The sequence below is a fragment of the Paramormyrops kingsleyae genome, chromosome 20 (assembly GCF_048594095.1).
Source record: "Paramormyrops kingsleyae isolate MSU_618 chromosome 20, PKINGS_0.4, whole genome shotgun sequence".
Lineage (NCBI taxonomy): Eukaryota > Metazoa > Chordata > Actinopteri > Osteoglossiformes > Mormyridae > Paramormyrops > Paramormyrops kingsleyae.
The window spans coordinates 13830235-13844922 of record NC_132816.1 but is presented as its reverse complement, the minus strand read 5'-3'; the positions used below and the strand labels follow the sequence as shown (position 1 = coordinate 13844922).

Sequence of the window (14688 nt, the reverse complement as noted above, 5' to 3'; positions counted from 1 at the left end):
GTGTTTTCTGAGTAGCTCTTGGAACATGGTGCTAGCTAAGTCATTTCAGGCTCCTTTTATTGGATTACCCCCTCTTTCCCGGGGGTTAAACGAGAGGGAGACCTTTAAACAACATGGCAGCTTTCCTGTTTATGGCAGCGCAACTGTCGACCTCAGTGCTTTTCTAGTTTTAATAGGACTTACTTGCTAAGTCTTGAAATGATTTCAAAGAAAACAACACTTAAAGGGAATAGTTGATTGGGACCAGGGATTGACATAACTGATACGCAAGTATGTGTTCACCTTTAAAAATGATACGTGCGACAATTGATTGTGGTAACAGCGTAAATGCGTACTTATTTTATTTACATGATATTTATATCCAGATAGCTGTGAAAATCACCGCAGTTACTGTGATTACTGCCCATGTTTCCATATGTATTAATCTTTTCTCATTTGGCTATTTATTTGAAGATGTTCGTTCATCAAAAAAGCTTGTGAGGCTCCCGTCACATTTGAAATAATATGACTCATTGTTGACTTTAAGGTATTTAAAGTTTAATGCTTTGTGGACCTCAGAAGCTGGCTTAGAATCAGATCCAATCCACTGCAATCTTCTTACAGATATATAGCTGCCATTTCAGATGGTTGCCCTCGTACTGATGACCTTTTCCCACACTGTCTTCTCTCACATGTTCTTTGAGTGTCATTGCAATAACCTTTAATGTTCAGTTTATTTTCTGGATTCAAACACTGGGTTGCACACTTTATTTTTCTCCATTATTTAATATCAAAAACCTAGGACTGTGTTAAGTACATGGGATGGGCCATGATGTGTTTACATGACTAGGATATTTACTGTATGTTATATGAATATAATCTATGTTGTTGACATTCTTCACATTTCTGCAATGGACTGGCATCCTATCTAAGGTGCCCCCCAGCCTTGTACCCTGTGCATTCTGGGACAGGCTCCAAGCCCCCATCAACCTTGACCATTACAAGTGGTTAGAGGATGAATGGATTGATGGATGGGTGGATTTTTGAAGGGAGTTTTTGAAATATATGCAATTTCCATGATAGCCTTTCAGTGCAAAGATATTTCTGATTTCAAAATGTAATCTGAGCACAACACCAAATTACATTCCACACATTGTTATTTAAGCAACGTGCCATCAGACTTCATTTTCTCACAGGAAAGTGATTTTCCAGAGTTCTGGAGGTTAACAGTAACAAAAAAGTATTTAATATAACTAAGTATATCAATATCATTGGGACCCATGTCTAAATGAATAAAAGTACAAGTAAACTTCTAATGAATGTTCATTAGAAACTTTATTACATTGGTTGGTAAAATCGTAGATACTGGTTATTAGTAAGGTTTTAGAATGTATATATTTTAATACATCCCCTTTATATATTACTGTATGTAGGCCTACATTGTTAAATGGTTGACATATCGTGACTGGATGTCACTCAAACAGGCCTATGCTCTGCATATGGACCGGATACCTCGGACTTCATTATACAACACGTGTGCTGTGTCATTTGGTTCATGGAGAAACACGTTCGTTTTAATCTCCTCAACTATTCAAGAACGTGTTAGCATAGCTTAGCTTCAAAAATAAAGAACTCAGTGTCCGTTACAAGACTTTGTAAGGAGCAATAATATTACTAGTTAATGATGCAGATTGAAGAACTAAGTGCTGCAATGGCTTGGTGGATTAAAAAATAAGCATTATTTTTGCATGTTCTGTTGTTTTTTGTTTTTTTTTAAATTATCAGGGACTATTGTGCTATTCTAACAGGGTCAATTGTCTTAATGCTGATGCTTCACAGGTTTAAGTAGAACGTTAGTTCTTTGGTCCACAAAGAATGGCTTACCAAGCATCACAGAAGTGTGAGGAGGAGGATAAAGAGGAGATGCATCATGGGGGGGGGGGCAGCTGCACTCATTTACCCTTCTGGACGTCACCCAGGGATCTGTACATTAGTCAGGGAAACGTTGGATGAAGGTCTAAAATATGGTGCAGGTCTTGGACTTCCCATCTCCTCCTCCCCGTCCTCCTCCTCCAGAGCTTCCACCAGCTTCATCAGGGAGAAGAGAAGTCAAGGCTTGGTTTCATTGAGCTGAAACAGTTTTTCCTGCTTAGGAGTGAAGTTGTATAACATACCATTATCAATACCTAGCTTGCAAAATGCATTTTACTTCATGATTTGTAATGACGACATCAATTGACGACTGTTACGTTATGAAATGGTTCTTAATAGTCACCCTTTTTCGCCTCCTCTTCTTCAGACTTCTTCTTCTCTGCCTCAAGGGTGTCGACCTTTGCTTGGTAAATGTCAGCAAGCTCCTTCCAGTGCATCCTGTTATTGTTCAGGCCGGCAAACATTGGCGTGATTTCTTTGTGGAATCTGGAGAATTCCTGCACAACATTGGCGTGAACACAGCTGTTGAGTTTAAGTCCAATATCGTTTATGATAAATCGGTAAAATATTACATAATGTAATTTAACACAAATGACACTACACCCTTGAGCTACTGTATGGAGGCCCAAAGAGTTTTCTTCTCCTTTAAACATGGGACAATGTACATAGATCTATATCGTTATAGACCCGGTGATATTTCACCTTACCTTGTATACAAAGGTGCAAACAAAGTCAATGAAACCACATTGCATTTTTGGAAGCTCATCAGCCTTGTTGCGATCCATCATTGGCTGAAGTGAATTGAGGGAAAAGAACCAATAAAGGTGTGATGACGTATTTAAAAAAATCTAAAAAATCATTTAGCTATGTTACACCTTACACAATGAATCAATTATAACAAATGAAGTTCAATTTTTAAATGGTGTGTTACATCCTAACCATTTGATGTCCATTGACCAAATTCCCCCGTATAAAACTTTTACAGTAAAATAGCCTGGGTGGGGGGAAGGTGCTCAGGTTCAGGGGATCAATTCGCAATCTCATAACTTTAACCGTTTTCATTTTTTTTTTTAGATGCAGACAGAAAATGCAAACAGGGGGTCAGCAAAAATTGAAAATATATAGTTTATTTTTGGAAATTAACCAACCCCACCACAAAAACCCCAACATGGCCATAGACTGGGGGCTAAGAACCCCTATGTTACATCCTGTAAAAGCAGCTCAACATCAGTCGTATTAGCATGTGATAAAGAACAACAGAGCCATTTCAGAACAATGTGACTGGACGAATTGCCACATATGTGATACACTATGACTTACAATTGGCTGCTGGTCAAGGACTGTCCTTTCCAGGTCACCCTGCTCCCAGAATTCAGCTGCCACCATGAGAGCCACCTAAACGATAAAAACGGACGGGCTGGAAAGGTCCAGCGTGGAAAAAGCAGAGCTGCAGGTCACCATGGAAATCACAAATTGCTCTTACTTTGCTCTGGACTTCCCATGGTTTTGTGATGGCAGAGAGATCACAGCCAGTCATCATCATTGCCCTATTTGGGAAGGAAGAATGTCTTTGTTAGTATAACTAGGTTGGCTTTAGGGTCAATCACTGTTTTGTTTCTGTGGTAAGTAAAACATTCTGTCATCATACAGGGTGATAAAATGTATCTACCCTTTTGTTGCTACAATGGTATATTATTCAAACTTCATTTTAGCACATGATTCATCATACATGATGACTTCCTTCCTGACGGGGTTGTTGGCAACATAATTGATGGCCTCTTTCTCATCCGTCATTGGCTCTGTTGCATCGACGATTTTTTGGAACAATGTTCTTTTCCTGAGCGACAGATGAACATGCACTTCAGTGTCTGTTTTCTGACAGGTGGCCTGAAACATCTCCATATGCACCAAGGTAATGGTAGCAATCAGACAATGTGAGGCGTCTTCTCTAACATCAATGGACATGAATGGACAATCACTCACTTGAAGTACAGAGCCAAGTCCGTTGCAATAATACAAACATCGAATAAATGTAGCACATTCTCAAATTGACGCTTCTGAAGGTTCTGGAAGATGTTCAGACTCTGAAGAAGACATCAAAGATTCTGATCTACCATGCATGGAACCTGTCTTGGGTTGATAGAATTGTATTGATTGAATGCAGTTCTCTATAATAATTAATATTACCTCATCTGCCATTAGTGTCTTACTATACTCAAGATGGTGTCTCTCCATAATGGACGATCCATGTAGTTTGGCCAGTGGAGATGCACTCCTACCGATCAGAAAATGCCGTACATGCAAAACGTGAGAAAATACTGCTGTACATTCCTTTCTCTATTGGCATGAATGCATGGCATTCAAAGGCTTACTTAGTTTGGTAGAGATTATTGGTTCCTCTGTGATCAATATCATGGCAAAACGCAGCCGCCACCATTGCAAATGCATCAAGGTCAGAGTAATATTTCCTCAGACGTCCAGTCTGTTGTGGAGGAGGGAAGAGCACAGGAGAAAATATTAAACGCTGGACACCCAGCGGAGTGCAAATTACACATTTTCCGTTACAAAGGCAGAAAAAACGCAAACGTTTGGTTCATGATTCAAGCTATACCAAAAATATAATACTGTGGGACCTCCGTATCCAAGGTTTCAGGTACCTGCAGTTTTCCGCGGTCCAAAAAAATAGTAAAATTCCATAAATAAATGGTTCATAAGTTTCAAACCACGTGCCAAGCAATCACAGTCATTTACATGGTGAAATCCAGCAGCCCAGTCATACCTAAAATATGACTCATCTCACTTTGTGTCCATACACATGCACCCCAAAACTCTCATCCACGCTGCCACTACAACTCTCTCTGATTGCATTTGTTGCTGTGTTATCCTAGTGTCTATGTTATAAATATGCATAAAGTGTGATTTTCATTGTTCCGTCATCCTTTGATGCGTGATATTTTTTCACTGCTCTATTGTCTCTTATTAGGCTAAAACAGAATATCTTCCGTTTGAGAGAGAGTGCAGCACTATACAGTACTGTATAATAATGTACAATGTACTACATTATTAATGTATTTAATGTTGGAAATGTTGGTATCGTGGGGTTTGCAGATGGTTCACTATTATCTGTGGATTCAGCCACATCCACAGTAGGTCTTGGAACGCATCACCCGTAGATATGGGGGCATCACTATAGTCTGCTAACTGATACGCATAATGTCTCAGTAGTTTCTGCTGAAACTCTTATTTCATATTACGAATTATATTCTAAGAGGGTCTATTACCTGTAGCAGGCAGAACATTGTCTGGCCCACGTTGAACCCGTGTCTCCAGTTGTGATAGGTAATGTCACGATATCCTTTACGCACAGTGTACATCCATCGTGTCAAAACCTAATATAAAGGAAGAAGGCACAGATTGTGTTTCGAAAGCTATGACATAGAACTCTGAAAGCTTATGCAACTTGCCAGTGGATTTGTTTGGAAACCAAATCATGCAGGCTGGATATTCTGAATTTCAGCTAACATAGAGATGGCTCTTTCTACCAGTAGCCAAGATGGGATAGAATGTGAATATATTAACCAGTCTATGGATTATTATCCTGCCTAGGATAAACAATAGCAGCTGGAAGACTGTCTTACATCTGCAGGGACTTTAAACTTCTCCACAACATTCAGCTCAAAGAAACATCGAATCCCACACTTGATTAGGTCATGTTCAGACACCGGGAAGTCGCTGAAATGGAACTCCAGTAATTCCACATCTTTACACTCTGGAATATTTGACCGCTGATTAAGGCAAACAGACAGAATGACAGGTTAGGTAAGGATGATGAGATTGTCAAGGGAATACTTTAATACACTTCTGCAAAGATTAGGAGATTTATGCATTAGTTAGAAATTGAATGTTTTACGTGAATTAACAAGTATGTCATATTTTAGATGCCATACCAGAAGTTTATACATTTCCTTCTGATCACACTCCTCCGGCTCTTTGTCAAACTTCTCCTTTGTGTTCTGCAGGCAAGGACACAAACAGCATAGTCTAAGCCAGGGCTCTTCAAATCTGGACCTCAATTCCAAATCCTGCCCATGTTTTCCGTTCTCCCAGGCAGTTAGTTTAATAATTACTGATTCTGATTGGCCACAGAGGTTTCACACCTGGCTCACAGGTAAAGGAAGGCTGGGAAATCAGCAGTGCTCAGACCTTGAGGATCGTGATTTGAACAACCCTGGTCCAAATCATCTTGGCTCCATTTTGGATGCCAGGACCTTAGTCAGCTTGGAGTCAAAGACTCACCAGAATGGACTGCAGCTCACTCTTCGTGCACTTTGTCTGGTACATGAGCATTTCCTGTGCAATGTCCTTCCTGTTCTCCAGTTTGTTCATTTTGTCATAGGTGTCGCAGTTTAGGACAGACCAACCCAAGAACTGTGTGAGGGCCTAGAGAATCAAGCACATCATTTTTATTGACATATCTAACAATCAAACATGCAAACCTAAGCAAAGGTTATTTTGAATCAATTTGTGTAATTTTAAATCTCAATAATAAAAAAAAAACAATCATAAATATCAGTCTCTTTGACCAACCTCGGTGATCTGTTCATCATACTCATCGAATGGCTTGCCGTCCTTTCGGTTGTAAAAGGTGGCTATGCCCACTATTTCCTCCTTCTTGTTGACTATAGGAAGTGACAGTACATTCTTAATCTTCCAGCCTGAGTCATCCACGGCCTCTTTCTGAGGAATTAATATAAGGGTTAATACGGTCAACTCTTGGGGCCAATGATAATAAGAGTTGTGCGAACTCATCCAGCCAATAACAATTCTCAAGTCTGTGGCTGACATATATTGGCCTCCGTCATTCTCTTACCTGGAAAGTGAAGTATTCATCTGCTGGGGCATTCATCATGTTACAGATCTGTGTGAGGATAGGTGACAGGCAGCCACTTTATTTATCAGACAGCAAAAATAATGCTACTTTGTTCAAGCAACGGAAAACAGCCAATTACAATTTTCTATTGTAAAACCAGAGGTGGACATTTCAGGTCCAGAAAGAAAAAATCCAAACCAGGAATTGAACCAACCAGTTGAGTATAAAGAGTCACAGTCACAGAGTACTCAACTGGTTGGTTGAAACAAAATTCTGGTTTGGAATTTTACTTTCTGGACCTGAAATGTCCACCTCTGGCTAAAAGAGTCATGGAATATGTAAGGAAAACTCAACACTGATTTTCAAATGATATATCATTTTATATTGTATTTTACATTATATATAATTTAATATAATTTATTACATACTCAATGTGTTATATTGAGTTTGTTCTTTATTCAGTGTTAAACTAAACTCACAAAGCCATTTTCTGCAACGTACGTAGGGAGGCCACTGACAAGGGCCCAGTGGTCCGCTGGAGGAGCCCTTGAAACACAAAAATAGATAATTTTATCTTATTAACTCACGATCAAAGCACAGTAGAAGTTAATTAAAATCAAAGAAACCAAAAGAAACAACAGATTGATTGATTCAAGTAGATGATTAACACTCACGGTATAACTTTAATTTCTTCTTTTCCTTCTAAAAGGTAATCAATGATTTTGTAGAAGTTCACTTCCTGGGTAGGACAAAGCCAGCAACCATTTTTTATGTTTTCACATTGTCCACATTGCAAAGAAATGATGAAGTTCTGCTTCAGCGGGTCACTCAGTAAAGATTGATTAAATTAATACATACTCTGCCATCTGGAGTTTTGGGGCCCTTGTACGGCTCTACATCTCCGAGCCGGACTGGCCATTCATCGTAGAATTCCTGCAGATATGGAAAATATTGCGACCCACAGTCGAATCAAGCTGATGAGTTCCACACCTCATTTTGACAGAATAAATTCAGAAGGTTTATTTGCGAACCTTCTCTTTGGTCATATCCAGGAGAGCAACGGAGTATCGTTCACATTGGAGATAAGTTCTCACGGTGTATAGCGCTTTGTGAAACTGTCGCTCGATATCCGTCAGTTCTTCAAACACTTTGCTGGCAGACCAGAGTAACACCTTGGGAAATGTGAGAGGGAAAATAAATATTTAATTTCATGATTATCTTACCCTGAGTAGACGGCTTCAGATGGAGTGGTTGGTGTTTGAGCAGGATGTTCTTAGTGCCGTTTGGTAGGAGTTTCCTGTTTGCACTGTCCTTCCATTAGCACGTCACTAACTGATGAAGACGTCGGAGCTGAGGACTCAGTAGTGATGCTGTGAGGGCCTCACACAGATTCAGGGACATTTTTGGGTCTTCAAATGCTTTCAGGACCAATTATACATGTTTTGTTCTTAGTATCTCCATGAATGTTTCCCATATTTTCATATTAATGAAATTAATTTCAATTAATTCCTTGTTTATAATTGTTTATAATTTAGTTTTTGGGGTCTATTACAATTGATTTAAATGTTTCAGTGTTTAAAAACACATTATTTTTCTACACTGTACATCTCTATTCACCCTCTGTCTGAAATGCTCTGTTAGACCAGGGGTGTCAGACTGCAGTCTTGGGGGGCCGGAGCCCTATGTAGCTTAGTTCTTTCCCTGTTCCAGCACAAATGATTTGGCATGTGGCAAGAGCTGCGTGGTAATTAACACAAGGATTTGCAAGTATTGAGTCAGTTGTGTTAAATGAGGGGAAACTCAAAAGTGTGCGGGGCTCCGGCCCCCCAGGATTGGAGTTTGACACCCCTGTGTTAGAGCTTTAAGCCCCACCACTGACGAGCCCAATGTGCTCTGACTGGTCAGCGTGCCCGACACATTTCCCCCTGTCTTGCAGTCTGTGACCAGATCCTTGCAGGCGGGAGGCCAATAAGGATTGTGTTTCGAGGTGACCTCACCCTCTCACGGACGTAAGGGCTGGAATCCCAACAAGGCGTTTCAGGCAGATTAGAGCAGAGTGGTTTCTGTGGTGAGAGTTACTCCCTTTGGTGTGAACTTTTGGCCTCAAGACTTTGCTGACCACTTACATGTATATTAAGCTATATAACACACTGAAGGGAAAACCGAAAACGAATAATAGGTCCCCTTTAAGATAAGGTCAACTGGTCTGAAGCCCTTCTACAGCTACAGACAGCTGATAAAACTGTCAGTCATGTTAAATCACAGCTTCGGCTGACCAATGAAAAAGCAGTGTTGGATGGGCGGGTCAAACTATATGGCTGTGCTCTGAGTCACCTGACTTCTCCTGGACTCCACGTTCCACATGTAGGCGGTGTAGTGCTGCAGTGTGACAACTGTAGCAAAATCCAGGTATTTTTTGAAGAGCTGAAAAAAGGGAAATGAAATGACAGTTTTTATTAAATTAGAACCCATGCAAAGGAACAGCAAGCTGTGGCTGTTTGGCTGAGGAACAGGACCTACCAAGGCCTTTGTTGTACATTCCACTTACATTTAAATGCATGTTTTCAGAATCAGAATCAAAACACTTTATTAATCCTGGGGGGAAATCTGGTTTTGTTACTGTCGCTCCAGCCAAAGAATAGAGGTATCATGAGATCAGGGAATTAAGTAGACATACAATAAAAGAAAAAAAAAATAGATAAATAGTAGATAAATAATACATAAATACCTATGAACAAGGTACGTAAAAGTGTGTGCAGTTTGCCTAAGAAGCAGTAGTTGTGCAAAGCATTGTGCTTTATATTAGCATTAATAGCGGCAAGTAATTTCATAGTTTGTCATACTGGTCAATATATTCCAGTTACAATAATAATGGAAAATGTGAATAAAAACCAAGAATAAAACCAGCTGCATCTGTGACACCAGCTGCATCCTCCTCGCTTCACTCACCTCCTCATCTTGTTTGGAGAATTCGTTTGCGCCCATTTTGTTTATGGCCATGATGATGGCGAGAGGCTCCTTCTCGCTCATGATTGGGCACGTAAGCATGTTTTTCGTGACGTATCCGGTCTGCTTGTCCACAAAGTCGCTAAAGTAAGGGTTCTGGAACAGTGAATGCAGAGCTATCGCACACAGCCAGGGTAATAACAGGCAACAAATAACAGCTTCATTCACTCCATATTCCTTGTTTTTATGTGCTTGTTTGCTCTCATTCTTTGTCACAAATGCTGCCCCACAATTTAAAAGGCAGGGTTATAATTCAAAATTTTTAGCAATCAATGGTGTTCAGTTAATCTCCTTACTGGAGACCACATGGAAAATGTACCATGATGTTATATATAGTATCATATATAACAACAACATTACATGCTATGCGCACTGAGTGGTCGGTTCATGAGGTACATCTGCTTGTGAATGCAAATAGCTTGTTCTGCCAAACAGAAAATCATGTGACTGCAAGTCAATACACATGATGTACAAACAAGGTCAGGAGATTCAGTGACTGTTCAGCAAAGCTTTAGAAAGGAAATACTTGTAACGGAAGTGATTTTCGTCGTGTTGCAACCGTAGCTATCAGAAGCAGGGGTTCCAGCATCTCAGAAACAGCCACCATCCTCAGATTGTCGCACAATACAGTGTCCACAGTTAAGAGAGGATGGTGCGATAAACAGATACCGGATCGGGAAATTCTGTGGGTGAAAACACCTCTTTAAGGAGAGCAGTCCGAGATGGATGGCCAGATTTGTTAATGACAACAACAGGTCAGATTCAAAAATGACATGGATCCAATACCACAAGTTTCCAACAATGACTCAAAGAACGCAGACTGTTCTGTAGGCCAAGGGTGGCTAACCTGATCTGTGGAGGGCTGGATTAGGGGCGGGTTTTTGGGATGATCTCTCAGTCAGCCAATAACAGTGGGTCCCCAGGACTGGAGTTCAGAACCACTGCTTTATGATTGGCTGATTGAGAGATCATTCCAAAAACCCGCACCCTCACTGGCTCCCCACCCCCGCTCTCAGCAAACCTACAAATATGCAGTATATAATCACTTCCACAAATACTATACTGCATATATCTAACTGCACTGCATATACTACATAGTATTAAATAAATCATTTGAATACTCATTGGACACTATGGTCCCTCTGTTTAAGGATTATATTTTTCTGGCAAATGTGATCATTTTTTAACCAAGAGAGCTGCTATATGCAGCCCAGTTGCATGCCCAGGTGAGCATATGGCTGGGGGGGAGAGGGCACTCGATGGCCAATCAGAGAGAGAGAAAAGCAAATACTCCGACGACTATTGCAGTATTGCTATTGTTTTATCACACAAGAAAGTTGCAAATTAAATACAATGCTATCAAAGATGGAAACAAGACCTCTACATCCATCTTTCTTCCACCTGTCTCCTCAGCACCTGATCCTACTAAGTGAAAAGGAAATGAAATGTCGTCCATTACATCCAGGTTCCACGCAAATGTTCCACGGGAAGAATCTTCTCAGCTTCAATGTTACCGGACAGAATCAGAGATACATTTTCCAATTTGCTAAACACGTAATAAATAGAATGTGCTAAATGAGAGCTTTCCATGATCCATCCATCATCTATACCGCAGCTTTCCATGATTTGAGAGGGAATATAATGAATATTCACTGTGTACGCATGTGCCCCAGCATATTAAAGACAGATGCACCCTGAAAGCACCATCACTGCAACACGCCTGACAGATATGGAGTACAATTAATACACTTCTTACCATTTGGAATTTCAGGAACTCCGGAACATCTCAATTTGGGTTCACAATACGCATGTAGCATCTGTGTTAAGCACCTTAACAATGTTGCTCTTTATCTAATTGGATTCATTTCTCCAAGGAGTCTTGTGGGGTTGCCCCCTGATGTCTCCTGCACTAATCCTGTTGTTCAATCTGTTTCTACACAATATATCTACATTAATGAGGGGTTGCCTCATATTTATTGTAATACAATAAACATTTTCTTTTTACAACTTTTGTGACTATATTTAGCAGAATCGATGAGCAAATTTCTAAAACACCCTCAATTCATTTTTTGTTCTTTTTTAAGATGAGATGACTGATGTCAGGCTTCCTCATCATATTTTACAGTTTTGGGAACCAACTCTCAGTCAGTGAATAACCTTCTTTAAATTTCCAAAACTGATTAAGTGCACAGAAATATTACTTGCTTGAGAACCCTGTCCACATATCCCATAGGTTTTTGAAAATCGGCTCTTCAATTTTTAAGCATAAAACTGGGTTTCATAATTGAGCGTCTACAATGCAGAAGGACATCCCAGCTCCAACAGCAGCACCTGCATAATCAACCATGCAGACTCACCTGTTTCACGTCTGGGATGTTGCACATCTTCTTGGAGTGTGCCGTATAGCCCACAATGCCAATGTCATAAGGGAAGACTATCTCAGAGTTCGGGTTCACAAGGTTATGCTCGAACTGGGAGGTAGGGGTGACGTTGAAGAGCACGGTGGTCAGCTCTGGTGTCCCGTTGCGGGCCCGGCACATGAACATGCTGCACCTGTCGGCATTCAGTAAGAGGCAGATCCTTTGTAGGATCTTGTGCATTGATTTCTCCATGCAGCTAGACCTCTGCAGTTCCTTGACCAGGTCGAAAATGAGATCCGCCTCCTGCACCAGGGTGAGATCTCTGAACGAGGCAGCATCTTTGACCTCCAGCTTGTCGGTGAAGGCCGCCGTCAGCACCTCCAGCCGCAACTTCCGGTCGAAGTACTCTTTGGCAAACTGGGGATTGTTCTCCAGGTACGTCTCCACGCTGTCTTTGTCGGCCATGTCTGCTCGTCTCTGTCTCACTTCCCACTCTCACACGGGCATCACCAGGGCAGGGATCGGGGCACTTAAGGGGGACAAGTGTTCACCGGTTCCCTGTAACTCCAAGCAGCATCTTCTGGTGCTCCACGGATCTCCCTCTGACCTCCGGCTCTTGTGACAGAACATAGTGGCTTAATGGCTAAAAGGATCCAGAAGGCAACCAATTAACGTGACGTCATGGTATTAAGCCTCTAAGCTTTCTTAACCTGTAAATCCCAGCAGTGGTCATTTTAGTTTGGTCAATCCAATCAAAGGCAATGCCCAGTGGATTCTCCTTTGTGGACTTTCCATGGGAAGGATATTAAAATTTTAAGAAAATTCTGAAAAAACATACTTTGACATATTTGTGTCCCAGTAATATTGTGTCAGAGGTGAACATTTCAGGTCCAGAAACTAAAAATCCAAACCAGGATTTTGTTTCAACCAACCAGTTGAGTATAAAGAGTCACAGTCACAGAGTAATCAACTGGATGGTTAAAACAAAATCTTGGTCTGGATTTTTATTTTCTGGACCTGAAATGTCTGCCTCTGTCGTGTGTACACATGTAATGAAAAGCTTGAGGTGTTAAAGAAAGTAATCAAACTTTCTTTAATATACCCACACAATTCAGAAACGTGCTGGCACATGATGATACCCAGGGCCTCGTCCTTGAATGACAAATTGCACTTAATTTTATATATTTAATCTTAATAAAGGACCTTAATAAACATACACAATGAACAACTGAAATCAGGGTTTATCATCTTTTTAGTGCAGAAAAAAAACTGCTTTTGTGTCATTCTAGGACTGTTCAACCAGCCAGTGATTTCAGCACCCCACGGACCAGAATAAGATGTGCAATGATTAACCAGTTGCTCTGTCAGGAAACAAAGGGAGAGGACATCTATTTCCATTTGCTGGATTAGGCTGGACTTAGTAGTTCTATCGCACTGCAAGCATCAGCAGCCATTTTTGAAAATAACATTAGGAACTGAACACAACCAAATGGTGCAGCTAGAGAGAGAGAGCATGTGGTACTTTTACACAGTACCTAAAGCCCAGGATTCATTAAACCTAAAGCCCAGGATTCATTAAAATTTGTCACTTTGATGTCCCACCCCTTATCTCTTGGTATGGTAAAGTTATCACTCACTCACATCTTAAGGATCCATGTTGTGGAAAGTTGTGGTATACAAGCAAAAATAAAAAACAACCTGAATAGATGGATATAAAGCTTGTTTATATTTCATTGACCCAACTGTCAGTATTAGGTTAACATTAATGAACAGGGAATCTGAAGTAACAGTAATTACAAAATAACAAAAGCAACACAATTGAACTATTACCAATATTCGGGAATAATTTGTTTGGACAAATGTTAGATTGTATAGGATATTTGAACAATAATATTTAAACAATGATTAGGTAATAAAACCAAGAAACAGGAGATAAAAATGTATATACGCTATATACAGGTATGTTGATGCACAATGAACATAACATTACAAGGAGACATGTATTCACATTTTGTTGCCTGCAGAACCTCTCAATAAACATCTATCCACTGAAATTTCTGATTGTAAGTCTATATCAATGCCTCCATAAAATGTGGAGGGTGATGAATGTCCCAGCAAATCACTGTGGACGGCAGGACCTGTGGCATTAGGGTGACGGGCCTGAGTCCGGCACAGGTCCACCTGATCCTCCAGGCCTCATAAACGCTCGGCATCTAGCTCCAAGTCCACAACGGTGTCTGTGGAAGACCAGGCTATTGGCCAGTCTCCTATTATTTTCCACTTGCTTAGTGGCTATTACTCTGTGACTATTACCAATGCAATTTAATAAAATTAAGAACCATGCTTGCATATACAGTTAGCAATGAAACGGGTTGCTTTGGAGTTTTAGGGAGAGATTTCATTCAATGATTTTTACAGTTTGATGTGGCACTAATGTGCAAATATTCACTATTCCAGACTGTTTCTCACCTTGTTGGTCTTTTTAGAAAGATTGATTCTAAAAGCATGTGATGAAATCGTGATATAAAGGTATCATACACG

The 14688-nt window shown here is 40.4% G+C and overlaps 1 protein-coding gene across 3 annotated transcripts; it reads right to left on the bottom strand.

Annotated features, from left to right (window-relative positions):
* Window positions 1-793: 793 nt before the first annotated feature.
* Window positions 794-12612, bottom strand: pde6c (phosphodiesterase 6C, cGMP-specific, cone, alpha prime). 3 transcript variants are annotated; one of them, XM_023842367.2, is made up of 22 exons: window positions 12145-12612; window positions 9731-9883; window positions 9116-9205; window positions 7813-7953; window positions 7640-7714; window positions 7456-7520; window positions 7261-7327; window positions 6782-6829; window positions 6499-6648; window positions 6208-6351; window positions 5859-5924; window positions 5550-5696; window positions 5193-5300; window positions 4284-4393; window positions 4099-4186; window positions 3895-3995; window positions 3641-3748; window positions 3395-3458; window positions 3232-3306; window positions 2619-2702; window positions 2255-2408; window positions 794-2067 (listed from the first exon to the last, which is right to left on the bottom strand). In XM_023842367.2, exons 1-22 carry the CDS (start codon window positions 12610-12612, stop codon window positions 1997-1999), a joined length of 2577 nt encoding a protein of 858 aa, XP_023698135.1. In that variant the 3' UTR covers window positions 794-1996. The 3 variants fall into 3 exon arrangements, with proteins under 3 accessions (XP_023698135.1, XP_023698136.1, XP_072559478.1); XM_023842368.2 differs by having other exon boundaries at window positions 794-2049; XM_072703377.1 differs by having other exon boundaries at window positions 794-2046.
* Between the last annotated feature and the right edge of the window lie 2076 nt (window positions 12613-14688).

Coding starts and splice junctions, on each gene's coding strand:
- pde6c (XM_023842367.2), bottom strand. CDS start 12,612: ATGGCCGACAAAGACAGCGTGGAGACGTACCTGGAGAACAATCCCCAG. Junction 7,954..9,115: donor TGGAGTCCAGGAGAAGTCAG/GTGACTCAGAGC, acceptor ACATTTCCCAAG/GTGTTACTCTGGTCTGCCAG. Junction 7,521..7,639: donor CCAAAACTCCAGATGGCAGA/GTATGTATTAAT, acceptor TGTCCTACCCAG/GAAGTGAACTTCTACAAAAT.